At 40.8% G+C, this 27218-nt stretch overlaps 1 protein-coding gene across 3 annotated transcripts in view; it reads right to left on the minus strand.

Moving 5' to 3' along the window:
• Positions 1-1021: 1021 nt before the first annotated feature.
• CARD11 (caspase recruitment domain family member 11) overlaps positions 1022-27218 on the minus strand; it is a 48627-nt gene continuing 22430 nt past the window's right edge. For all 3 annotated transcript variants that reach the window (XM_061992669.1, XM_061992670.1, XM_061992671.1), the window contains exons 3-24: positions 26868-27005; positions 25918-26243; positions 23224-23403; positions 20623-20775; positions 20404-20529; positions 19719-19916; positions 19041-19220; positions 17966-18020; positions 16664-16773; positions 15379-15482; positions 12667-12719; positions 11749-11881; positions 11000-11201; positions 10146-10272; positions 8822-9062; positions 8321-8417; positions 7183-7278; positions 6119-6251; positions 5404-5583; positions 4058-4182; positions 3102-3217; positions 1022-2539 (exon numbers count right to left, since the gene is read on the minus strand). In XM_061992669.1, coding sequence (XP_061848653.1) covers positions 2335-2539; positions 3102-3217; positions 4058-4182; positions 5404-5583; positions 6119-6251; positions 7183-7278; positions 8321-8417; positions 8822-9062; positions 10146-10272; positions 11000-11201; positions 11749-11881; positions 12667-12719; positions 15379-15482; positions 16664-16773; positions 17966-18020; positions 19041-19220; positions 19719-19916; positions 20404-20529; positions 20623-20775; positions 23224-23403; positions 25918-26243; positions 26868-27005 — 3278 coding nt within the window. In that variant the 3' untranslated portion in view covers positions 1022-2334. The remainder of the gene's footprint in view (positions 2540-3101; positions 3218-4057; positions 4183-5403; positions 5584-6118; positions 6252-7182; positions 7279-8320; positions 8418-8821; positions 9063-10145; positions 10273-10999; positions 11202-11748; positions 11882-12666; positions 12720-15378; positions 15483-16663; positions 16774-17965; positions 18021-19040; positions 19221-19718; positions 19917-20403; positions 20530-20622; positions 20776-23223; positions 23404-25917; positions 26244-26867; positions 27006-27218) is intronic.

The raw sequence follows: 27218 nt of genomic DNA on the forward strand, positions 1-27218 counted from the left end.
AGATGACTGCAGAAACCACCATATCAATCTGAGATACTTCATACCCTCTGCCCCACTACCATCTGCTCTAGCCATTGCACCAGATGCTACCGATCCCTGTGGGACAGCCAGCAGGACGTGGACATCCTAGGAGCTCTGTCCAGTGAGCGGTCAGATGGCTGCTCCTGAGGGGCTCCGACGCTGACCTGGCTGAACTTTTTGCTGAAGCAGCTGAGAAATGTTCTTACAGTCCCTTTCATTGCTCATCTGTACACTCAAAAACTATCACAAGAGGGGCAGCAACGAACCACAGGCAGCTGTTACACAAGGTTGCATTATCAGGACATTAGGAATGAATGCAAAGTGCTCCTGGAAGGCTTAGCTTTTCCGACTGATACTTTCTTATTTCTGCTTGAGCTATGGAGGATCTCTGAAGAATCATCCAATTTGTTCTATATATACCCCAACTGGCTGTCATTCTTTGCCCTGGAGGGAGCTGCAAATTGTGTATGCAGCCTGTAGTTTGTAAAGAGATTGCAAAATAGCAGCATCCCCTTTCTCACACAGTCCAAACAGATGGCATTGGGCAGGTAAAGAGCTACTCTCTGAGAAATGCTAGCTATGAACAGTTTTTCAAACATCAATAATTTGAGAAACAGAGCAGCAAAAGTTAGATGTAAAGTGACATAAATGACTTCTAGAAGATACCATTAGTTAAAAAAATTTATGTGCGGAAACGAGTAGAAAAGCTCATTCACACAAGCTGACATGAACTGACCCAACCTACCTGAGAGACACACACAACATCAGAAGCTCATTGAAAAGACAACATAGCAGTTAATTTAGTGAGGGCAACCAGGCCAGATGTTTTGCTTGGGTTTTGTTTGTCTTTTTATTGCCAGCTGCTGCACGCCAGCCTAAAGTGCCGAGATGGGGGACTTGGGATGAACAGAGATGCAAAGGTAAATTTGTTCTTAAATGCATCTTAAAAGGCAGGGATATGGCAAAGAATGAAGGATCTAAGGATAATGAGATGTACAACTTTTCCTGTAGGTCAATTTTTATTGCATTTCAGATCAGCAATTGTGCAAGTCATTATTATCTGGTCAGTTTTATTGACTCAATTTGGCAGTGTCAATACAGTGTCTCCTGTATAGAGGAAAAATTTTAAAAGACTGAAGAGATTTAGGAATCTAAGTCCAACTCATTATCAGCAGAACTTAAACTCTCTGAGAAGTTAAGTGCTCTTGAAAATGGGATGTGGTCTTCTAAGTCATGTACACTCGTCTGAAAATATCCTACTTGGCCACAGCACAGTGTGATGCTTGCTGGTCTCCTTGCTGTCAATCATGGCAGAGAGGTCAAGGACTGAGTGGCTCGCAGCGATTACTGGCTTATGAAATTCTCTTTTTCTTCTTCTGAGAACAGTCCCTCCTGTTGAGAGCAGGCATGTTGGCAGGCAATGATGTTGTAGAGAAATATAGATTTCAGTGGAGAAACAGAGAAACCTGTTGTCCAAAGAGGGCACCATGGTATTTTCCACTAGTAAAAAATGTTAAAAATTGAGAGATGTACAAATGATGCAGAGGCAGGGATAAACTAAATGAAACATTGGCAGATCTGGAAAGATCTGATGTGCCATTGAGGCAGTAGAGTGTATTTTCCTGTAAATGCCAGGACTACAAAGGAAACCTGTGAAACTGTTAAGTAAAAATGAGGTTTAAGAAAGAAAGAAAATCTGTTATTTTAATTAATGCCAGAAATATTACTGATTTTCTTCTCTTCTGATTAAAATGGTTATGGAAAAACAGGGCTACAGAGCTGCTATGGCCATCAGCAGTAGTGTTGCTACCAACCAGCCTTCAGATTCCTTAACTGGGTTTGTCAGGATCTCATCTCAGGGTGTGTGGGGGACACATCTCAATTCCATGTCCTTCAGCCCAATCCTCATGCTTTACTCATCTTAGGTTCCACTTATCTGGTCTTATCAGAAGTTTTCAATGAGCCAAATGTGATTCATATTTTTAACATCACAAATTACCCCTGCTCCTCCTCAAGATCTTCATCCTTCTCACGTGTTAAACAGCTGCTGTCTCTCAAGAGATGGCAGGGGGTCAGAAATTGTGGTAGTGGCTGTGGTCTGACCCCATCTCAGATCCTCAGCATCTGAGACATCGGCTACTCAGCACAGCTCCAGTTCCATTCCATACATGCATTTTGCCAGCAGAAAGTCCCCATCCAATGAGGGCGAAACAGGAGTGAGCTCTGGGCATCTAACCAGAGAATCCCGCAAGCCCCAGCTCCACCTGGATATGTTCTTTTGTCACCAAAGACATCCATTTTACTGACTGCTTTTTAGAGCTGATCTTCATCTATCCAGATGGTTTTACGCTGCTCTTCTCCGATCCTGTCTTTTATTGTTCGGATAAGATCTTCAATACTGCTCCATGCATCTGCCTCTACAGAGGCATAAAGACACGGCAGTGCTTCCAGTTCCTTCTCCTTCAGACGGCACATACGTAAAAACTCATCTTCAGTCTCTGGCTTTGGCAATAGTTTCCTGTATCAAATGAGCAGACTGAAAATGTAACGTCTTACATTTGATGTTAATCCTGTAGTCCCAGCTGTCCCATCAGGAATTTATTTTCTACAGACTATATACAAGCAACAAAAGCAGTTGAGAATACAGCTGCTCCAGGTCTATCCTCCCCTTAGCTCCATGCTGCCCCCAAGGAAAAATATGTGCTATGGGGAAACAATTTAAGAGGATTGCACGTTAGGGAGGATGCAAGCATTTACGACCTTTCCTCTTCCAGCTAGCATTACCTTAAGAAATGCTGTGGGAGTGCTGAGCATGGAGAAAACCACATACTCTTCAGTCTCATCCTCCCACAATGCTCATTGCTATCAGTGACAATGAAAGAGTGCCAGATTTGGGGAATTCCTACCCTCTCCAGTTGTAAGATTTCAGGGAGGAGTTGTGGGAGGAAACAATGCACATAGAAGCACCAGATGAAGACAGAAGAGGTTCTTTATTTCTCTCAGTGAGAACATTATTGGACTCGAGGATTATTCACTGAATAAGAGGAAATATCAAATATGCAAAAGGTTTGATATGTTACCTGAACCTCTTGATGTTTTTCTCTGAGACTCTGATAAAGAGAACAATAGGATATATCTTGGCTTTGATTAAATCCTTTGTGCAGCTTATTCCAGCTTCCAGGAGACAATGCTTGTTCTAAAAACAAAGTCATAAGAGTGTCACAAAAGAACATTCACTGCTGTGGAATCTCAAGGTAAATGTATCCACACCTTATGGGGTCAGCTGAAAAGCTCTCCATTTACCACTGTACTGATTTAAAACCTTTTAATCAAATATACATTTAAAGTCCAAACTCCTCCTACTGGTTTAAAAACCAGTCAGCCAAATAACAGCTGAGCTTTATATCTTTCTGAAAAGGTTTAAAAAAAGAAATGTATTGATCTAAAGATGAAGGGTATGATAAAATACCTGGTTTACATATATACACAAACACAAATATGTGCTCTTCACCCAGAAAGAACATATACTGCAACTATTTGTGAGAGGAAAAAAAAATCACTTTAATTCTCCTTTTTTCCATGCTCTACATCAAATCTACTCTACTTGATGTAAGATCTCTGTCTTTGACAAGGTTATCTTTGTACTGTACACCCCTGTGTCTGTGTTTCAGGCTGTCCTTTCTTTTGTCTAGGCCCTTGTATCTCTGACTCTCTGGTACATTCACATATACTTATGATATAAAAAGGAACTGAATAAGGGATGGAGCATAGAAAATGAAAGGATATTTTGCTGCATCAATGTGGGTCATCACAGGGAATGAGCAAGAATATAAAAGGATATAGTTGAGGATGAAAAAGAAAAGGAAAAGCAAGAGCACAAATAAAAGCTGTTTGGGGGAATAGATACAAATCTGAGCTGGAAGGTGGGCAAGAGAGAGAACATGCAACCGTAAATTGCTTAGTTTCTTATGCAAGAAGAAATATACAGTACAGACAGGTTTACAGACAGCCTATTGCAGGGATACAGGCTAAGCACCTTGGCAGTGACAGCCTCAATATTGGCAGGTACAATACATTCATACGTGTTCAGATTCTTTTCTCTGCTGAAGATGATAGTCTCTGTTCTTTGCTTCCTTAAGAACTCCTCCTTTGTTACAATATCTGGAAAGAGATGTGTATGAAGACAAAATCAAGATCACAACAACAAAACACCTACAAAACTATCCAATAGTACTTCATATAAGATATAAGGAAGGTTCAGGGAAAGAAGACGAGCAATGAATTGTCTTAACAGCTGCCTCATTTCTTCTATTGAATTCAATTAAAGCCTAATCTGATCACAGCTGAACATCACAGCTATATCCTGCACCAATGAGTCCTTGGGCAATTACTACAACACTATGAAGGCATTAAATTAAAACAGTAAATACAATTCCAGCACCTAATGTTATAAAGTAACATTTCAGGGTTGGAGGATGCTGAGAAGTGCTAAAAAAGAACAAAAAAAAAGAAGAAAGTCTCTTAAGTAGAGGCTCCTAAAACAAGGATTTAGTGTTACAACATTTCTGTTTAAAGTTTCAAAAAATTTGGCTTACATTGCAATGTGTGATGCCAGCCCCCTTGTGACTTGCAGCTCCACATCAAAGCTTTTGTTTTATGTTGCAAGACAGGGGATATTTATTATAATACTTAACTTTTCAGTTTCTCTGTCTGGGTAACTGTAAGACTTCGTACTATGCAGTGGGTATTCAATATTAGTGCAAAAATGAAACGTCAGCTATGTTTAATGCGGTGTTGTATACAATCCTGCCCTACAGCAATCACAATCCTGCATACTGCTTTAATAGTAAATACTTAGCATGGAAGAAAATCAGTCTTTCGAGTAGATCAAATGCACAATCTTCACAGCCTTGGACGAGATAGAAACCTAAAGTCGCTCTAGGGAAGATATTCCTCATAATAGCAAATACTAGAAACAAATTAATCAAAATTTCACATTGCCTGGATATGCAGTATGTAAACAGTATGCAAACAGAAAGAGCACTCGCAGCATTTCAGTCTCTCAGGGGCATCCTAGCAACCACACAGCATACACATGGATAATATTCATAGACACTGAATCTCATAACCATGTGCACTGGCTGTCTCAAAAACATTAAAATAGCTCAGATATTCTCAAAAAGCAGGATTTATAGCCACACATAACTGTGATGTGACTTGAAGTACCTCAAGCAGCTATCACATGCGCATGCTCCTTTGTGTGTGTGCGCATATATATGTTCACATTTCACCACTGAGGGTTAACAGTCATAGAATCACAGAATCGTAGAATGGTAAGGGTTGGAAGGGATCTTTAGTCATGGTCCTCGTTTATCCTATTACCTGGCTTGCATATGTTGAATTCCAGGGCACCTCCAGAGTTGAGAAGCTTCTGTACCAAGGTCTTAGCAAGCATGGTGGGGGTGAAAAGGACGGGGCGCCTGCGCTCACAGTGGATTGGCCTCACCAAGCTATAAGGGATCAGACTGAGCCTCTTATTGATTTCACTTTCGGAATCCAAATCTGAATAAAGAACAAGATATTTATGCTCTGGTGTCCTCTCTATCAGTATTTAGAGAAAAAGAAGGAGAAACACATGAACCAGAAGTGATATGGTTAGTCATACTGGTCGTCCCTTCTCTTTTGCCAGAGTTGTCTTCACTATACATCTCGTACTATGAGGTCCAACCTAACGCTAAACAATTCAAGTGCCTTTAGCTCTCAAGAGGTTATTTCATAGTTTAACGGGACGTTTGCTGGTAGAATCTTTCTACTTATTAACTTTGAGTTAAACATTTTTGGACAAAGAGCAAGAAAGCATTAAGGAAGAACTGCCAACCAAACAAGAAGTTTCAGTGTCCTGTACTTGCTCATGAAGGCTTAATGCCTTCAGTTTTGGTCACAAATGCTGTTGAATTTTTGCACAAAGTGGACCACTGATACCAGTAATAGGAAAGACTTAGCACACTTTTCACAGCCATGCTGTTATATAGACACTTATGTAGGCCTTTATATCAGTGCCATATGTGTAAAAGCTATTACTATTTTGTATCCATACCTTCAAGTTTATCAGGCGACAGCTTCTTTGCTTCAGATGAGGTTCGTGCCAGACCAGAGGGCCAGCCAGTGACAATACGGACTCTTTCATTGCTATTCATACGCTTATATTTGTTTTCAGACCTACTGACAAACTAAAGAGGTGAACAAAGAGATTTGATACACATTTCTTACATTCCTTATTCCCCTGTGTATTTATCAGCCCACATTTGTTATCTATGAGATCTGAATTACCTATGTCTATCAAAGGCAAGACTCCATGGATCTGTTGACTGAATTCTAAGGCTCTATAAATATCATAGATCTGATTCAGAGCCTTTGTTAATCCCCTTTGGGATTCCTTATTTTGTTCTCTGCTCTTAAAGCAGCATTCTTTTTACTTTGCAAAGCTCCCTGCTATCACCAGTACAAGCACTGATGTGTCCACAGCAGAGTAACATACCCGCTCTGAGTATGAGCACAAATGTATCACAAGTTATACCCAAAACTCTGCCTTTTCTTTGCTATACCAGAGAGACTTAAAACCTCCCAAATGGCATACTTTTTGCACTGAGAAATCGGCTTCATGCTTTCATTCCTCATCCACTCAACTATTCCTCTGTCTAAACCTTAATATCTTGGATATTTGCTAACCTTCACAACCACCTTCCTTCAAAAGACTTTATCTTTCACCCACCTAGTCTCTGTCACGCTCAGAGTCACTGACCTACAGTTAAAGGACTATTTTCTGATGGAACATTATCTCACAGAGACTTGGGGATTTGGTCTAGCCAATGGTTCAAGCAAAACACATTTTAGCCTCTGACAGCAGACACGTTTGATTCATCAAGCTACATTGGTAATGGAAAGTATGCACTAAAAATAAACACCCCATGTCACAAGAGCAATTAGAAAACACAATCCATTCCACTTCTTCATATATTAAATATCTTTTTGGTAGAAATAAATCCCAATACAACCTCTACACCTGAGGTGGGGTTTCAAGGGAAATTAAGATAGCCTGAGAATGTGTTTTGTTCAGATCCACTATTTCAGACCTTGCTTTGAGGATGTGAACTTTATTACCTGTAATATTTGTCCCAAAAGAAAGCTTGCTCTGGACAGGCGAGGGCTGGTTTTCGGGTCATTCTGTGGGGCAGGTTCCTCTGGCTGCAGTGTATTCTAGTAAAAAATAAGACAGGGATTTGTCTCCCTCCCTCCTTTTTTTTTATTTTTTTAAATCACAGCATTCAAGAAACAGAACAAGCAATAGCAGAAATTTTATGTTTCCAATAGAAGGGATAATGATTGTCTGATATTTATCGCAAATACAATGCCCTGAGCAAACTGTAGACATAGCATGGCCTATGCTGAGAAACGCCACTTCTGTTATTGTTCTGCCATATTCTTTTCTTTGCAGGAGGCTGCTCTCCACAGCTTATGAAAGAGGTAATTTCTGCACCAGGAAATAGCATGCAAAGCTTTTCCTTTCACTAGCATCTCTGCCAGTGATCTCTGTCCCTTTGATCACTGGGGACTGGAACATTGAAGGAATGTATGACACTTAAACCTTGAAATCAAATACAAGCACTGGCTACAGCATCTCTGCAAATGTTAGAGGCATGTATGTCTCCCAAGATTTAAAAACAACTTATGGTAACTAATATACCAGGAAATTAGTTCTTAAGTATGCAAAGATGGAATTCTTGGGTCCAAAGAAATTAAAATCAAACTACTTTCACTGAGGGAAAGGGAGAAATCAGCAGGGCTGTTGTGTGTGAAGACCCGACAATTGCATCTCTCTCCGTAGTGTGTAGGTTGGAAGAGACAGGTCTTTCTAATATGAGACAATGATAGCTCTGTGGATTAGATGCTTGTTCACAGTAGGAGAGAAATAACTCTGATTATTAACTCCAAGGACACAGCTTCTTCCTCATGTGGATATGAAGATGTGTTAGAGGCTTATGGGTAGAGAAGAATAAAAACGATAAACTACGACACAGAACAGATAACAGTTTTTTAAACTGTACCACCTCATAGCTGGAAGGATTAATAGTGTGCCAGAGCTAGGTCCATTGTCAGGGAGAATATTGTTTAAAGCAAACATAAGGTGTCCATTGCCTGCCACAATCAAAACTTACATAGAGTGTTAACAGGACTTTCTGAAAAATTAAGTGGCACTGGAGTATCAGGTGTTAAAAAGACCTTGTTTGTAGATACTTACCCGGAGTGCCCGAAGAGTATTATATGAGCTTTCTGTCTCATCCTTGCTTCCTCTGTGCATCAACCGCTGCAGCTTCACCAAAAGAAGTTGCTGGGCTCTGAAAGAAAGGATGGAGTCACATAGACCAAGATATCTTTGAAATCACTCAGGAGAAAGCTGGATTGCAATGGGTCTGTGCCTACAGAAAAGATTAAACGGAAATAGCATTGAAGGCTGACTGAACCACACAGAAAATGCAGGAAAAAAATAATGAGCAGAACTGCAGTGCAATGAAGGATTAAAGAATCTCCATGGTGTATTTTCCTATGATACTTTTTGAGAAACCTACATTATTCCTTTAGGTAACATCTGGAGTCTCCTTTCTAAAGCTTTACAGCTTTAACACCACTAGGTAGGCCTGTCTCAAAAATTAAGACATAGCTCTCCTTCTTTACAGCAGTTATTAATTTCCCTGTTTATGGAACTCCTGCTCTCAGTCAGGCCACTCAGCATTACACTCACCTGCTGTAGCTGGGAATGGTCCCTGTTTCCAGGTCCCTGTCTGTGAACGGATCGACTCTGGCACACAGCCACTCACACATCCCCTGGTACATGGTGTCAAGAATGTGAACCACCTCATCACATTTCACTGACAGAGAACAGCAGTCCAGCTGGCTGGAGATGTTCAGGTTCAAGCGGATATGAAATGAGTCCCCTGATGTGATCAGCCCTTCTTCCAGCTCTGACAGCAGTTTCCGGTAACCTGCAGCAGCAAAGGAAGGGGTGAAGCATGAAGGCTACTGGTCAAACCTCAGTATCACTGCAATCCCAGGCATCTCCTGGGAGAAGCACACAGTACAAACTTTTGAGGCTCCTCTGAGAGAGAGTTTATACTTAAAGAGTGCTGGTTACTCTAATTACAACAAGGTTAGAGGCTTGCACCTAATGGGCCTTAGATTCAACTCCTGCTGCTGGTATCACAATCTATGAGAATATTCTCACTATAGTGATACTTTTGGGTAACTCCATTTTGAAACGAAGAATGTCTCAGCAAAGATGAAGATACAGCTATAGCTCTATCCTGGAAGTAGTGCTTGAATTCGGACACCAATTTTAACCACAAGTTATTCCTTTTATTATTAGCTCTAATTAGCACTCCCACAATCTGTAACATGCTTTGTCTGCAGTTCAGTGGTGCTCAGGAAAACTTGCAATAGTATTTTTTACTTTTGAAAACATCAAAGACAACCAAGGACATCACTTCCTGTGTGATCTATACAGCTGAAATTCTATAGCCAGCATTAAAAAAAACCCCCAAGCATACAAATTTATACACACTAGTAAAAATGGATTTTAGAATGTAATTTTTGATCCATAACCTGAAATTATCATTACAAGCCATGAACACTACAATCAAATTCTGTTCACTACACATGAACTCCAGCTGTTAAAGACAAGATAAAGACATAAAGGTAATAAACAAAGCAACTCCATCAGGTAAATGCTACATTGATTTCAGCTGGATAAAGTTGATTCTGCTCACCACATTGTATTACAGAAAAGTGTTTATAAAAACAAGCTCAAACATGTTTTGTGAGTCACATCATTATTGGCTCACCATGTAAATTCTTCAGAGACCTACAGTGACAAGCATATGGGCTTCTCTTTCTTCTCAGTCACAAAGCTAAAAGCTGGAGCTGTTACACAGAGTAGCTAGAATTAACACCGGTGGGCATGCTTCAGATTTATACCAATATAGAGATATTCTGGGTCTGTTGTTCTCATCCAGACAAGTTAGTATAATAGACTTGGAGCTATTAGAGATGAGACATACTTTTGGTCTTACCTTCGTGATTTGATTTATACTGGAGTGTTACTGGACCACTGCACCTCTGAATTGTCCAGTGAACTTCTTCCTTTGTGCAAGTATCCAAGGGAACGCTCTGATTTTCCCCTTTGATGCAGCCCTCCAACTATATATGAAAGAAATATTACTCTCCAGTGAAGGTTTAATCTCTGAGTCAATTATACCCTTTTTAAAAAGCAGCATAATCTTTTTCTGATTAAACAATGCAGATACTTTGCAATCAGCAGGCTTATTACATTCTAATTATTAAATTTATTTTCTCTCAAATTAGGAATTCTAGCAGTCAACAGAAATGCAGCTCCTTGACAATCCCAGGCTTCCCAGTATTAAGTAGTGTAGGGATATAAAGTGTGGGGTTTTTTTACTCCTTGGAGGCATTTTGGAAAACAGATTGGGAACATTGGCAATGGAGAGAAAACTAAGCAAAGAGTAACTTTCAGAAGCACAGTTGAACTTCTGCTTATATGATGCAAGGGACAGCTATCAAGCTATGCAACCCATCTTTCCATTTGTACCCATTTCTATTCACAACAGTTTCCCAGATAGGCCACTCTAAAGAATGGTCATCATGCTAAACTAACTACCATCAACTTCTTTTCAGGCAGGGAAGTGCTAGGAAGTTGAGAGCAAATCCCACTGTGGTCTTTTCAAAGGGGCTGTAAGACAGAATATAGCATTAAAGAAAGCATCAGGTGCTCTAATCTCTTCCATACAGAGCTACTGTAAAGTGCAAAAGTGTGTGCATGTGTTGGATGCATGTAATGACTATTGTCCCATATTTTCATGGTCAATAGTAGACATCCAATAGTGTTTGTTCAATGTTTTGTGCTTACCAGTAGGATTTGGTGGCCCTCCCGAAGGCCTGCTTTCTCTGCAAGTGATCCTGTCTTGACAGAGCTAATAAAGCTCCCTCTATCATTACCCCCAAGCAGAGTGATTTCTGAATTGAGGCTGTCTCCGTTCAGCGTCACGCGCTGGACAGTGTGGCAGGAGTTTCTAATGCGACCAACAGATGTGACAGAGGGACGAAAAGGTCTGTGTTTGTGAAAGGAAGTAAGTTAGCCACCTCAGCTTTTTGCTGCCACTCCAGAGTTAAATGCATGCATGACAAATGAGAGACATATAAATAAACTTCTAGTGTTACCAAGTACTAGGATCTACAAGCTCTAAAGTCCTTCTTGTCACTATATAAGTTCTGAAGCATCTGGGTAACTTCAAGTGCTCTGTCATGACCAAGTAACTCAGATGTATAATAGTACCTCACCTAGCAACCTGTGGCAGCAAGATAACAAGATCACAAGGATAAATTGAAGTCTCTGGAACAATCTGTCTGCCTTGAAGTTTCTGAAATTTTAGGAGGAACTTCACTGGTTTAGAGGATGTGAAAGTGCTCCAAAATAACATGTTATAATGCTGCTGACAGAAAGAAGACTTAGTACAGTGTCATGAGATACTTGTGTCAAGTAACAACAATTTTCTTGCCATTATATCTTCAGCAAATGATACATAAATGGGAATGTCTACCATAGTAACCTCTCCCTTTGGTCTCTGTCTAAGATAGGCAAACTGGCATCTCAAATACCTTTCCAGAGAGAACTTTCTAAATATGGAGTTGACATGCTCAAGATCATATGCATCCAGGCCTTCTGACTGATGAGAAGAAGAGGAAGAGTGCACTGAAGGTGCTCCATGTGATTGCCTGTCATGACTATCATCTGAAAAAAAGAAAGAAAATGAGTCCTAGACAGAGCGCCAAAGACCGAAAAGGGGAAAATGAATGTTTGATTCCAATCAGAGCTGAAGGAGGAAATTCTTGATGCAGAAGCATGATTCATGCCCACAGGCCAAGGCAAGGAATGCCAGTCTTCCTTGCTGGACCTACCTGATCACTCTCATAGAAGAGCTAATTGGAAAAGACCTCTGGAGACTGTCTAGTCATACCCCCTGCTGAAAGCAGACTCAGCTAGAGGAGATTGCTCAGCACCTCTCTAGTTGACTTTTGAGTATCTCCAATGAGGGAAACTAGTCAGCTTCTCTGGCCAACTCTGTTCCAGTATTTGACCACCTTCACAGCAAAAAAAGCTTTTTTTTCCCCCTTTAAATGGAATTTCTTGTTCTTTAGTTTGTGCCCCTTGCCTCTTCTCCTTTCATTAGGTAGCACTCAGAAGAGTCTGTGTCTGTCTTCCTTATTTCTTCCCCTCTCAATTTTATACTTTTCTCATTTTAAGGCTGGAGGTCTTCTTATCAACCTACAAATGTCAGACAAGCATCCTCTGTCTATTATCAGTCTAACCCTTCTCCCATTGAGTTCTTTAGGAATATTCTCACCACTAATTGACCCTTTGTTTTCTTATTATTATGAACTGACTTGATTTTTTACGTAGACTATAAGTCTCACCTTATTTAGACCACAAGTTGATTGTTTTACAGTATTTGTAGATGGAGAGCTAACCACATAGATGCCATAGTTAAACTATATACATGATATCCTCTTGCTTACCATCTAGCTCCAAAGCATCATATCCAAAGCTGTCATTATCCTCTTCAACCAGGCTGGAATTAAAAACAAAGCATGAGATAATGCAAGAGAGAAAGAGAGAGAGAGAAAAAAACCCTGTTAACTTTCCAGCTTTCATTAGATTTTCAGCTTCATCATACTTCCCTAAGTTCTGAAGGAGGAACTTCTGTGGAAAAGAAAGATATTGGAAGTGTTGTATCAGACAATAGCACAGCTTCACAAAAAACAAAAGCAAGTACGTATGGGCCCAGGGAACATGTAGGAAGATGGCAAGAAGACAATGCATGTCAGTCAACACAGGAAGCATGTGAAGTAGCAAGAAGGTTCAGAAGGAAAAACTCCTAACAGTGAGAGAATAAAGAGTTTGCTGAAGAAAAAGAGAAGCTGCTGACTGATGGTCCCTTACGTGTGACTTACACCACACCTGCTGCAGCACAGAGATAAATGGTCTGTTATACATATACTGCAGCATGGTTTTTTTTCCATGATAGATCAAAAATGTCAGAAGCTTACTGATGGACAGAGTGAATGCAAGGGATGAGACTGAAGTGCAGCAGCAAAGGAGTAATTTACTTGCTTGATTGAAAGTACTTGAAGCATTTTATAACAGCTTAATGGTGCCTTACATGGTTACTCAGCTACCTACAGTAACAGAATGGTGAGGTGTCCCAAACTTTTGCACAGAAAATGTTATGCCATAGCTCTGGTCCCAGTCCAGCTCTCACCGACACAATCTTTTCTATTAAGGGTGACTAGATTGGTTGGCCCTAAAAATAAACAGTTAAAATTCACTCAAATTTTGCTCTTAATGGGATATTGGGGATGTCCAGACAAGTGAGTGATCTGTCTGCTTCATGAAAAAGGACTTCATTAAAGTATTTCCTTTGGTTGCAAAGCTGTTTAAACAGCAGACTGTTGTTTTTCCAATTCAGAATGATTTGTAAGGCTCCTGGGGAGTTGATATTCCTCATGTTTGGCTTCAGGTGAAGGGTGAATTTTTGTAGCCAGTCTAGGGAGAATCAGCTATTTTTATAGGGAGATAAATAATATACCTTTTCCTGCATTAAATCATGATCTCACTTTTTTCCACACAAATCAAGATCAGATGAACTGTGAAACCTGCAACTTGCCATGCAAATAGCAATAATTTTGGATTATGTTCACAAACAAGTTAAAAAATCCTTAGCAGGCTAATTATAAAGTTATAAACTACAGTGAACTTTTGGGCATGCTCTTGAGATATTTGACTTCAGTGACAACAAAGCTCAACAAAGTAAGGCCACATTCAGACCTTGCTTCAGGGTATCTTTTCCTTTGACATGTCAGTAGGAAAGAGTATCTAATATGAGGAAAATTTCCAGATTTCAGTATAGTTCAGTCTTCCTGTATCTTAACATAAGAGCAGGAATTGTAGTGAAATAAGTCCACAAGATGACTAATATCCGTGTAATCTTTACTGCATCCTCTAATATACTGCAAATATTTAAATGTTATGGCATTTAAGCACCTGATATGTGAAACACTCAAATTATTAATAAAACAACCCTTTTTCTCCATCTTGGATTAACACAACACACTGTAAAAAGGGGTTTGGAGGACAATATAGGAGAAGCTAAGGGAGACTAGAATACACTTTGTCTAAATCCTCAGCATCTTAGGAGATTATGTGGGAGAACTAGCTGAGGATGCCCTCAGTGGAAAGCTGTGTTGCAAAGCTTTACACAGAAAGAGAGGCAAATGTGGTAGTCTGACAGAGATGAGTTTGTTTGAAAGGCACTAAAAGTCTAAATAAAGTTCTACTAAAGATTAGATCCGAAAAACAGATCTAACAAAGATCTGTTGCTTTCTTCTGAATTGGTTTGCTTGGTATTTGTTCTTTTCTCTTTCTGCTTGGGACCTTTAGGGAATATATTTGTGCCTTCTGTCATTACTGACACAAACCCTAACTGACATCAAAATAATATGTCCAAGTATTGCATTGCTATAAACCTTTTAGAAAAAGAGTCAGTACTATTTAGGGGACTGTGAGGCAGGCAAGGCATTCTCTCCTTCCTGCTGCCAACTTGCCACTCCCCAGCTGGTCTGATTTCACTTGCAGGGGAAGTCTGCAGGGCCATGACCCGACAAAAGTGGAAGTTGCAGCAGAAGGTGAAGCACAGGGCAATGCATCTCCCTCCTTCCTTGCTACCCTGAGATACAGAGTCTTGAGCCTGACAAAAATCATATCCCTCTTCCACTTGTCCCAATTCCTCATGGACAGCCAAGCAGCTCTGCTCTATTTTGGCAGCTTACAGAGAAGAAGGAAGGGCTTTGAGAGAAGATGAAAGGACAAGGACACAGACACAGGCAGCATGGAGCTGAGAAGCAAAATGTGAAGCCATATCAGTCTACAAAAGTAGAGCACATTCTCCAACAGCATTGGTGTATGGTCATTTCAGAACAACTTCTTATTATGTGCACCAATGCTACAGTGGTGTCACTGTCATTCATCCCAGCTGAACTGTCAGAGAGTCCTGAGTGTTTTGCACAAAATGAGGGATGGAGGACTGCAGCCTTGAGAAGTTTAGTAAGGTGGTCCTGCTGCCTAATAGAAGCTCTCCAACTAGAGACAGACACAAGGACATCTACAGCTGCTTTTACTTCCTCTATTATGACAAGAGGTCCTAGGCATATTTCACCAGTGTGGCTACCTACCTGCAATGAGGGGCGTCCTCCTTGCAGCGTCGGACTATTGAATCGTTTCCTGGAGGCTCAGGAGTGGTAGACATGATACTATCATTGCGATTTCTCAGGGTTTGCTTTTAAAATAAAACAGTGACAGAAAGGTTATCTGTCTTAAATGTGCTTCATTTCTAACTTACAGCAGCATTAGTCTGCTAACTTATCAGTGGTATTCTCGATGCACAACATTAAGAAGAATAGATTCTAGACGAGCAGAATGTTACAGACAAGACCGTTCATATTCATATATTGCAGTATTTTGGCAATATGCACAGTTTGTAGGCTAGCACAGAATCTTTTTCTGTGACTACATGTCTGGCTGATTTACCAAATAATTTAAACTTTACCCTTGATCTGTTCTGAATGTATCGCACAGCTGACACAAAGGAAGTTGACATAGGAGGAAGAGGATGAAAAGCAGAATATTTGTATGCCTGTATATATAAACAGCAGGAATGAGGAAGAAAAATGCGCATCTCCATACATTCAATTATTAGTCTGGTACACTGCAAACTAAACTCTGAATTGTACTAGAGGGAAGACAGTATAAGTCATCTAAGTATCCAAGAGAGATTCCAAAGAATACTCTTAACCTAGCTAAGCTTATTACGAGTGGCAGGGAGTTCTTCTCTGGCTATTCTTGGGTATAATTTTAATTTCCTGGGGGCAGCATTTTTCACGGTGTTCTAGAAAGATGTTTTATTGTTTGTTATTAACACTCTGCAAGAGCACTCTCTCTGTCTGCTTGTCCTGCTGTGTCAGTGCTCACATATGTATAATGGAGTATCTACCTTTGGAGATTATGGGGATACAGCAAGCAGGGAAAAAATGGTTTGCCTATGGTATGCAGAAATTTCCAACTGTGATCTGCACCCCTTTTCTCACTCACTGTTACTTATAGACAAGAAAAGCATTAGATGACTCAAAAAAAAAAAACCTTGAAAGTTTTCTTTAATAAATTACAAAGCAGCTTTTAAAGAAAATCTCTTCAACAGTAAATGTGAAATAGCATAAGGAGACAGCAAGAGGTCATAAATACCTTTGAAATATCTTTAAATAAACATAAACCAATTCTGTGATTTTGGAAAAGGTTAATAACATCCTTCTAACAAAATGCTGGTAAAAGGATTAAGGAAGCCTCTGACGAGGGCCTTGAATCTTATCACAGTTGGGTTGCTAGTGAAGTGCTAATACTGGGCTGCCAAAGCTCTGGACCACATTAGGAGAGACAGTCATGGATAGGCAACAGGCATCTTACAATTTTGCCGACTTCACAGCTGCTGATGGAGTTACTGATGGAAACAGAGGAACTTGTGTCCGTGCGGCCATTGCTGGCATCAGCCCCGTCTTCATCCTGTGCTCTGACTGCTGTGCTCACAGGTGACAGAGGAAAATACAAACCAGAGAAAATCCTGTCAGATCACTTTCAATACAGAGCCTTTCACAGGTTTGCAACAACCCTTAGGTTATCTTTCCATATGACATCATCTGCTTTCCCCCATCCAGTAGCGGACAGAGGCTCCAGGAAACAGTGTCCTGCAGCTCTGGGTCCCTTTCCTTCCCTGACAGCTTCCCAGCAAAGCATAGAAATGGGTGCCACTGGACAGACTCTTGCCAGCTTTTTCTGTTAACTGTCCTGTACACTTCTGTTAAAGAAGGTTTATTAATTTATGTTTCACTTTATTTCTGAATCTGATTGCAATAAGGTTGGCTCACTGAATTATGGGTTATTTTACAACAAAAGATTTACCACAGGGACTGAGAAGCTTGAGATCCCTCAGCAGCTCCAGGTATCACAGTGTGAATGTCTTTGCGTGAGTCTTTTCCTTACTCAGCACCTCTAATTTGTACTAATGTTACCCAATACCAAACATACTGTTTAGCATGCAGTATCTTGCAGCAGAAACTGTGTTTCCCATTATATTTTGTACACCAGTGAGCATGTGGCTGCGTGTAACAAATAAAGGAAGTGCTGCCTAAGATGATGTTTGGTTCACAAGCAGTCTTACATAAATAAGAGGAATTAGAAGTATCTCAAATGTGAGTACACAGCAATAAATTTGGTAACTTGGCAGCTGGCTGATGGGTGGGTCAACTCCCCTCCCCCCAGCCTTTGCAATGCTTTAGATTTACAATTAATTCCCTTTTGCTGAAGGACAAAGGAACTCATTAGATGATCACTAGACTAGGATCTTTTCAGCTTGAAGGATTTTTCCAACAGCAAAAATAGTATAATGACTTTTGGTACAGGACTTACACTGATGACTTTAAAATTCCTATAAACTACAAGGAAAATTGAGTAAACAGAAAATGTAGGCGTGCTATCGTATGTAACATTGTGTGCCCATGGAGGTATTGCTGGATGAGGAGGACTTTGAGGTGCAACAGCTGATTACTGTAAATTATGACACTGTTAACTATGTGAGAGAAAACGTCTATTTTACTGACTTGGATTTAGTTAAGAATTTCCTTGGTTGGCATATTTGTTAAAACAACTTAAAGGATTAAGTGAATGAGACAAAGCAACAGAAAAAGAATAAGGACATGTGCTCTTTCTGACCTTGAAACTCTGATGCTTTGTTCGTGCTGACAGGGGATTTAGCTCTTGGATTTATCTAAAAGAAAGACAACAAAAATCAGCACAAATGCAGAATATTTGCCATATGCTGTAAACCAGATGTTTTCACCCCTTTTTTTACGGTTATACTGCAATATATTTGCCCTCCTTTAAACAACAGGACCCCAAATTTAGAAGATATTTAGGTATTTAAATGCCACTGCAGTGAATGAGAGTACTTTTAGAAGTCTGGCCCACATGCATTGCAATTTCCAGATTCTACTGAGGGAACAAAGAGACAAAAGGTGAAGTGAGTGCCTTGGGACTGGTTTCAGGCAGCTGTTAATACAACAGGCATCCTTTTGGAGTGTGCCATGTAAAAAATTCAGCTCTATTGCCATAAGTAATAATGACAGTCAGAGCTCAGAAAGGTTATGAAGGGCAGGGAGAATTCAAATGCAGAAGAAAGAAAAGAGAAGCTCAAAACCCTGAATGTTAGACTGTATATTTTCTACAATTCATGAATATAACATCAGATAATAGCTGTACAAATGCAGCTAGTTGGGTAAATCATGGTCCTAACTCGTGCCACCCTTTACTCTTAAGTGAAAGGAAATTGTCATAATGTAATTCTAAATTAGGTAGTTAATTTTGTTCTAGATTGCATCCATTTCTTCCTGTCATTCCTTCCAGATGATGTGAGCTTTTCCACCAATGCTTTGTTTTCCACCTTCAGTTATGTGCGTGTTAGACTTTGGGCATTATGTCATTTTTCTGTGCTACTGTTAAGGAGGGAAAGAATCAATTTATTGACAACACTCCAAGAATGTGAATGAAGAGCAGAAACAAGGAGAATACACAAAATGGAGACAATGGGCAGAAAATGGTTTATGAAGCCTGATTATATCTGCTCTTCATGATGCAAACGATGACAGGGTAAAACCTGACAGCTCACTACCATATACAAATCTATTCTTTACAGCACAGCATTTTCAGAGGCATGATCACAACATGCATGATATCTCTTAATTCTATCAGTCCCTTCACAACATCATTCCAGCCTCATATTAAGCCAAACCTGGATTCCCTTTAGATTTACTCTTCTCTTGAGTCGAGCTTGATCAGGCAAGAAGAATTTGTTGTCTTCTGGAGACTCTTCAGAAGTGGAGGAGTCATCTGCTTCCTGACCATTGGCTTTTGGGCTAGGAGTCCCAAAGGTCTGGGAGATAATGGTAATGGGTAGATTCCGTGGCAGGCTCTAAAGATCAGAAGAAAACACTTCACTTCTGAGACCAGTTTGGTAAAACTCCTTGTGATCCCTCTACAAAGTAATCTGACTGGACTTTGTGTGACTTCACTGCTTCAGAAGCTCACACAGAATGTGGCTCCAGACCCAAATCAATAATTTAGATTGACATTTGTAGGGATTTCTGATCACTGGGACACATTCCTCAAAAGTATTTGTAGTTTCTACCCTGGTCTAAAAATAAATCCTATTGTTATCCTGCATTTCTTTCCCTTTCATTTAAAATCAGATTGTGGAATGCCAGTCTTTGAGAAGCTGTGGGCATGACACACACACAACTTGAACCCCACTGTACTGAAGAACTCATAACACTGACATTTAGTAGAAGGAGATGATTTTTTTAGTTAATTCATGGAAGGAATAAAAGAAGTTCTCTCTGCCTTCCACACCAAAACATTTTCGAATGCAAGTCTTAAAACAAGAACTCGTGTCTGTCTTCCTCAGCCCTACCTGGTCATGAAAGTTATTGTCCTTAGAGAGCCGTCGGAGTTTGCACTCTAGGTTAACAATACAAGCTTCTTTCCGAACCACCTCGATTCGGAGTTCATCATTTCTCTCCTCCAGCTCTCGAATTTGCTTCCTGTATTTATCTTTTTCAATCAGACAATGTGAATACTGTGTCTGAGCCTCATCTCGTGAGCGAAATGCCTGCAGTGGAGAAAAGAAACTCGTTTGTACCTGGGCACTACATGCTTTCTTCTGCGAGTTTTGTTTGTAAGGCATTTGGGATGGGGATTTCTGAAGTGGTAACCATTCAGCAATTAACACAGCAGTTAGGACCAGGATGTGCCACAGTAGTACCATTCAAAATTATGATGATGAGGGTGGTTCATTTCCAGCTCCCTCTTGGTTGGTGGCAAAATCCTCCAGAGGGCAAACTGGATGATTTGACACTAATATAGAACTTGCAGTAGCTGTTGTTAAGATCTTGGTCCTGCCTGCCAGATGCTACATTGTGGAAACAATCCAATATTACCCTATGTTTAATTACTGTAATGCAAATTCCAACAAGTAGCAATTCTTGTAACTGTTTATTTTTTTAACAGTATTTTGGGTCCAATTACCCACAAATCCCCAAAGTGGCATGTATCAGATAGAGGCTTTCACTACTAATTTTCCCCACTTTGTTATATACCTGGTCTCGCTCCTTTTCCACCTCTTCCAGCTGTATCATCACAGTGTTCATACGGTGCTTGTACATCTCACAGTCTTTCCCTAATGTTGAACACTTTAGCTCCAAATCTTCTTTTTCTTCGAGATACTGGAAATGACACACTGTTAACCAACACTGCTCTCTGAAGTCTTTTGGGCATTAGGTCAAGACATTCCACCTTTCTACCCTTCCATTTCTCACCTTGTCTCTCAAGTCCTCCACATGACGAATCTCCTCTTGGAGATTGAAGATCTTATTGACCAACTCATGACGATCTTCTAGTGCCTCCTTACGGTCATGTTCCAGGATATCCAAAATGGCTTTATCCGTATCTGGCAAACTTCGCTTGTCAGCCTGAGGAAAGACATTTTAAAAAGACAGGCCAGGGAAAGAGAAAATAGTATTGCAGGGCGAAAAGTAACAAAGACAAGTAACAAGAAAGAAGAACAGAAAATGAACATGGTACTGCAATGAGAAAGCAGGAGAAGAGATGGATATTTGTTCATATTTTAAAATAGCATCAGAAAAGATGAATAAAGGCTGTCTTGCTGTCAGAACAGTCTGATGAAGGAACTGTTTTACTGTTTTATTGTACTGGCTATAATTTGATCCATTTTGGATGCACTGACAATTCTTCACTCCAAGCCCTGCATTCAAAGCTCCTCTCTATTAATCAGCTCTCACTGAGCACAAAAATCACCCTTTGCCAAAGAGCAGGGCCTAAGGAAACATTCAGGGGAATTTTTAAAGCATGCATAGGCTTTGCAGGACTGTGCTCAGAGAATATTAAACATGCCTGGAGTAGCTTGTACCACTGCTTCATTTTCTGTAGTGCCCAGCAACGTTTTTTCTTTCAGATTCAAAATTAATGAGACTACCAGAGCAGGTTCCAAAAAAATAAATCGCCATCCAAAATTAACCATAAATGGAAGACGAAAAAGGCATAAAATGTAAGCAAGTGATATGCATATTTATTTTTAAAATACCTAGACTAAGTTGGAGATTTCAGTGACATTTCGGTTACTCGATATTTCTAAGTATACCTAAGTATTTCTAAACCACACTGCCTTTTGTTTATTTATACTTTAGCTTTGGAGGATTTCAGTCCTATTTTTAGCTATTCCATGGTTATGTCTCTGTGTCTTTAGGTGCTAAAAGACCATTTCAATTAGTATAAGGGATTCTACATGGACCAGAACTGCCAGAACCTTCTATACTACATCCTTTTTCAACCTTTTAATTGGATTTATGTTAGAACTAAGAATCATTAGGCAGTGCTAGAGGCTACAGCCATTTCTGAAATGCATTCTATTGATAATTTCTTAAGTGTCTTTTTAAAATGCCACGAGCCTTTTCCAGCAAAGTGCTAAGCACTCTCATATATATCCTAATATTTGGCTTAGCTCTTCACACAGTAACATAGTGCTAAATTTGCTGCAGATCAACCTTTTATCACATTTGCCTTAACAAAGGTGAGTTAAAATCCCTGGGCAAGCTGTATAGCAGCATTCTACAGGGCATTCTGGTAACTAGTGACCCCCCAAGTACAGAAACCTTTATTACCCACTGCTTCATTAACAACTTTTGGCATAGATTTAACAATAGCCTAGAACAGAGTACACAGAGCCACTGCCAGAAATTTCTAGGCTGACTATTTAACACAGCTTCGTAGTGAGAGAGTGGTACAAAGAACCACAGTGGGGCTAAAGCACAAAGATGAACACTCAGCAATTAGACAGCTGCACTCTGCACCTTGAAAGAGTCAATCCCTCATGTACAGCTTGATTTAATAGATAACAGGGTAGGGGGTTTTTTTGGTAGAACTTCTTGTGCATGTGTTTGTACAAGGAACACAGACAACTAGGAGCTATATAACCAGTCTTCTGCTTTTCCAGACTTTGCACTTATGCTTATTGTAGCAATGCAGGTAGAGGTTTTGCCCAACAGTTTCTAGCCTTGTAGCAGGATTATGTGTTGACTTAAAGGCGAGAAGTGGTAGCAGAGACCATACCACTTCTTCTTGTTCATTGTTAGCAGTTTCTCTGTTATGTACTCAACCCTTGATCCTATGGAAAACACATGGGAGCTGTCACCATCTGCTCCTTCTCTATCCCACTCTCACAGCCTCCTCCAGACACGTAAATCCAGAAGGACAGCCACCAAGGCAGGCTGGGAGGAGACATGGGGTATGTGAGACACTATGAGGAGAGAGTGTGGGAGTGTCTGCAGGCAAGGAGTGGTCAAAGTGTGTCCAAAGAAGGGCAACAAAGCTGATGAAGTGTCTGGAGCACGAGTTTTATGAGGAGTGGGTGAGGGAACTGAGGTTGTTTAGTCCAGAGAAGAGGAGGCTGAGGGGAGACATGATCACTCTCTACAACTACCTGAAAGGAGATTGTAGTGAGGTGGGGATCAGTCTCTCCTCCCAAGTGGTAAAACTCTCTCTTCTCCCAAGAAGTGGTAAAACTAGAGCAAATGGCTTCAAGTTGCACCAGGGGAGGTCTAGATTGAAGATTAGGTAAAACTTCACTAACAGGAATGTTAGACACTGGCACAGGCTGCCCAGGGAGGTGTTAGAGTCCCCATTCATGGTGACATTGCAAAGCCATGTATCTGAGGTGCTGAGGGACATCAGTGGTGGGCCTGGCAGTGTGAGGGAAGAAGTTGGACCTGATGATCTTAAAAGTCTTTTCCAACCAAAGCAATTCTATGACTCTATGAACACTGCTGAATCCATCACCTGGGTGAGCAGGAAGGTTAAGTTCAAGTGGCTGCAATTTTAAATGTAGCAATCCACTTTTATACCTGAATGATGGACTGTAACTCCTGGATTTTAGTCTTCATCATCTCATTTTCTCGCTCCAGTTCCAGAACCTGTTCTTTTTTTGGTCGGTTTTCAATATCATTTTTCAGCTTCAAAGACTGGTTTCTCTCCAGCTTGCATTCCTCTTCCACCTTGTTCAAGCGATGTTTCAGCTGGTCAATCTAGAGCAGATATGGAGCAGTGAAGAGGAGAAACAAAGGAAATAATTCCCAGATCTGATATTTACTGCTCTGATAACACTCTCACTTCCAGGTGAAAATGTACTGCTATAGTTGGAAAAAACAGTTTAAACTGTGAATGCTAAAAAGCAGCAGATAATCATGTGTGTGTGCACTGAATGTCCAGAGCTGAACTGTTGAACTCTCAAGCAGGAGCCTGCTATTTGTTAGCTACAACCAGGATGGGCTCATACAGGTTGTAAATTTTAATAATATCTAGACTAAACCAAAAGTGTCATGCCCTCAATCCTCCATTAAATAGATATGAAACAGAACTAACATTTAGGAGGCTGATCACAAATTGTGCTTTTGCTCATAGACTATTTGGATTGGGATAAACAGGGGCTTTGTCATCTGGATGGAAAAGAGAAGTTTCTAGCTAGTGGGATTCCATAAGGGTCAGTTCCGGGGCCAGTCTAATTCAGCATCTTTATCAATGACCTGGATGAGGGGACAGAGTGTACCCTCAGCAAGTTCCCTGATGACACTAAACTGGGAGGACTGGCTGATTCACCAGAAGGCTGTGAGAGTTGGGCAGAGAGGAACCTCATGACAACAAGGGCAAGTGTAGAGTCCTGCATCTGGGTAGGAACAACCTCATGTACCAGTACAGGCTGGGGATTGACCTGCTGGAGAGTAGCTCTGCAGAGAGAGACCTGAGAGTTCTAGTTAATAACAAACTAACCATGAGCCAGCAATGTGCCCTCGCGGCCAAGGAGGCCAGTGGCACCCTGGAGTGCATAAAGAGTGTGGCCAGAAGGTCAAGGGAGGTTCTCCTTCCCGTGTACTTGGCCCTGGTAAGGTCTCATTTGGAGTACTGTGTCCAATTCTGGGCTTCCCAGCTAAAGAGGGACAGAGAACTCCTGGAGAGAGTCCAGCACAGGGCCACCAAGACGATCAAGGATCTGGAATATCTCTCTGACAAGGAAGGGCTGTGAGACATGGAGTTGTTTAGCCTGGAGAAAACTGAAGTGAGACCTTATCATAGAATCACAGAATGGTAGGGGTTGGAAGGGACCTTTAGAGATCATCTAGTCCAACCCCCCTGCAGAAGCAGGTTCACCTAGATCAGGTCGTATAGGAACATGTCCAGGCGGGTCTTGAAGACCTCCAAGGAAGCAGACTCCACAACCCCTCTGGGCAGCCTGTGCCAGGGCTCCCTCACCCTCACGGTGAAATAGTTTTTTCTTATGTTTAAGTGGAACTTTTTGTGTTCCAGCTTCATCCCATTACCCCTTGTCCTGTTGCTGGCTACTATAGAAAACACTTATTAACACTTATCAACACTTATAAATGCCTACAGGGTGGGTGTTTAGAGGATGGGGCCAGTCTTTTTCCTGCAGTGCCCAGTGACAGGACAAGAAGTGATGGGCACAAACTGAAACACATGTAGTTCCACTGAAACATGAGGAGAAACTTCTTTGCTGCTCAGGTTAGAGAGCCCTAGCACAGGCTGCCCAAGGAGGGTATGGAGTCTCCTTCTCTGGAGGTGTCCAAACTCTCCTGGACACATTCCTGTGCACCCTGATGGAGGTGCTTTAGCAGAGGGTTGAACTGGATGATCTCCAGAGGTCTCTTCCAATCCTCACCATTCTGTGATTCTATTCCCAAAAAGAAGATATGGTTTCAGACAGAAGAGAGTCTGGAAAAGAGGTCATAATGATCTTGTCTGGAGGAAAGATCTGAAAGTGAGGGAATATCCTGGATATCACAGATATACATGGGAACGAAGGCCAGGGGATGCCTGGGGCCTTGGAGAGTAAAGCTCACGTCTGGTGACTGCAAGCAGCTGCACAGCGCAAACCAACATGACTTTTTGCAAAGCATCTTGCACCAGAAGTGATCTTCCTGCAGGGAAGAGATGCTGAGCCCAAGGGAAGGCAGCACCAAGGTTAAGTAGTGAGCAAATGACTGCATGAAATAAGAAAATGGGGCAAAATATCTGATATCATTAGTTGAAAAATAAACCCCGGTGCCCAGATCCACTATGGGCAGTTGTTTTCTCTATTTGATTTGTGACACAGACACAAGTATGAATGTTACAGCACTTTAAGCATTTCTCTCTATTTTCTAAATGGCTTCAAGCTGTTCCAATGCTCTATGTAAGACTTTCTCAATAAACCACCAGCAGCTATAGTGCAAACATGGATAACTGCCCCAAGATATTATTGAGCCTGAAAAGCTAAACTTACTTTTTCAGCAACCAGAGTTTTAAAGAGTTTTGGGTTTAAGGATGTTATGTCCTGTTAATTCACTACAAGTACATACATTTCCTGCTATTAATACACTTTGCTGCCACTGGCATTTCTGAACAGTCATGTCTATAATCACCTGGATAAGCAAAGCAAATGAGAGCTCTACATCTTTCTTCTGTCTCAGAAGGTCTCATTTTGCCAGATGCCACTAGCATCATCCATTGCTGCTCCTGATTAGAGCAGCCCAGAGCATTTCTCTCACCTCTAACTGGAGGTCTCGGCTCCTTATCACAGCCATGCTCTTCTCGTCACTCAACTGGGCATATCTCATGGCCAGATTGTAGTTCTCATCTTTCACCTTGACCAGCTCATCATTGTAGTTGTTCCTCTCTTCTTTCATCTTGTTGTACCTCTCCTGGAAGGTCAGCAGCTCTATCTTGTTCAGTTTTAGCTGCTTTCGCTCATCCTCCAACTGGCGAGACTTAGCCAACAGTTCACAGCGCTGCACATCTTTTGTCTTTACTTGCTGCTGAAGCTTAATGATCTCATTCATTAGGAAATGGGTAAGGCCTTCATGTCCCTCCTCCACTGAAAATGTTTGAACAACTTATCAATGTCTAATAAAGTAACTTTACACTAAGGAGGATTGGTAGAACTGAGTAAAAAACAAATGTCCCAAAATATGTAGAGAAGTGCAGTATATGCACAAATTCTTAAACCTTTGTGTATCTAACTGCCAGCAGTATAAATATTACACAGCACACTGTTACCAGAATCTGCATACAGCTTGTCTGGATAGAATATGAAGCCTTTACATTTGTCTACTTTCACCTGAGCTGACAGGTCTGTGGAAATAGCACAAACTTTGTAAAATGAATGTGTACAAGTACAATTAATTTGAATGCTTCAAATTTGCTGCACATGTATAAGTCATCAGTGTAATTTAGTCCAACTGTTCCAGTGCTTCTACTGAGATTGCTTGCAATGTCTATAATTCCATTTGAAGCTCTTCAGCTTCATTCAAACAACGGAGATGTTCCTTTGCTTTATAGTTTACTTGTTGCTAGCACATTTTGCATTGAGGAGGACTGAAAAGCTGCAAAATGCCACTACAGGACCAGCTTTTATTTTCACTTCTTGCCTGAAAAATCAACCCCAGTCTTCAAGATACTCCTTATTTCAACAGGCTCCTATGGGATTGATTTTACTCACCAACAATAGTGGAAAATCTTCGTGTAGGTTCTTTCCCTGTCACCAGTTTGTAGAGTTCAGGGTAGTAAAACTCCAGGCTCTCTAAGAAAACTACGTAGCCCCTTTGGCCCTTGGTGTGGAGAATGTCCAGCAGCCGGCCTAAGTACAGAGAACAGAGAGAGAGAGGTGACATATCAGCACTACAAGCAGCATAAGCAAGTACTGTATCCTTGAAGTCGCTTCTGCTTAAGGTTTGCCTTTGCCACAGTGATGTGCTGTGGAAAATCTGGCTGATTAATTGAGTTCAGCTGAACTCATGAAGTAATGCCATGTATTCTTTATGTTTGTGCTGATTGTTCTTCTGAAGAAGTG

The sequence above is a fragment of the Colius striatus genome, chromosome 3 (assembly GCF_028858725.1).
Source record: "Colius striatus isolate bColStr4 chromosome 3, bColStr4.1.hap1, whole genome shotgun sequence".
In the NCBI taxonomy this organism is placed as follows: domain Eukaryota; kingdom Metazoa; phylum Chordata; class Aves; order Coliiformes; family Coliidae; genus Colius; species Colius striatus.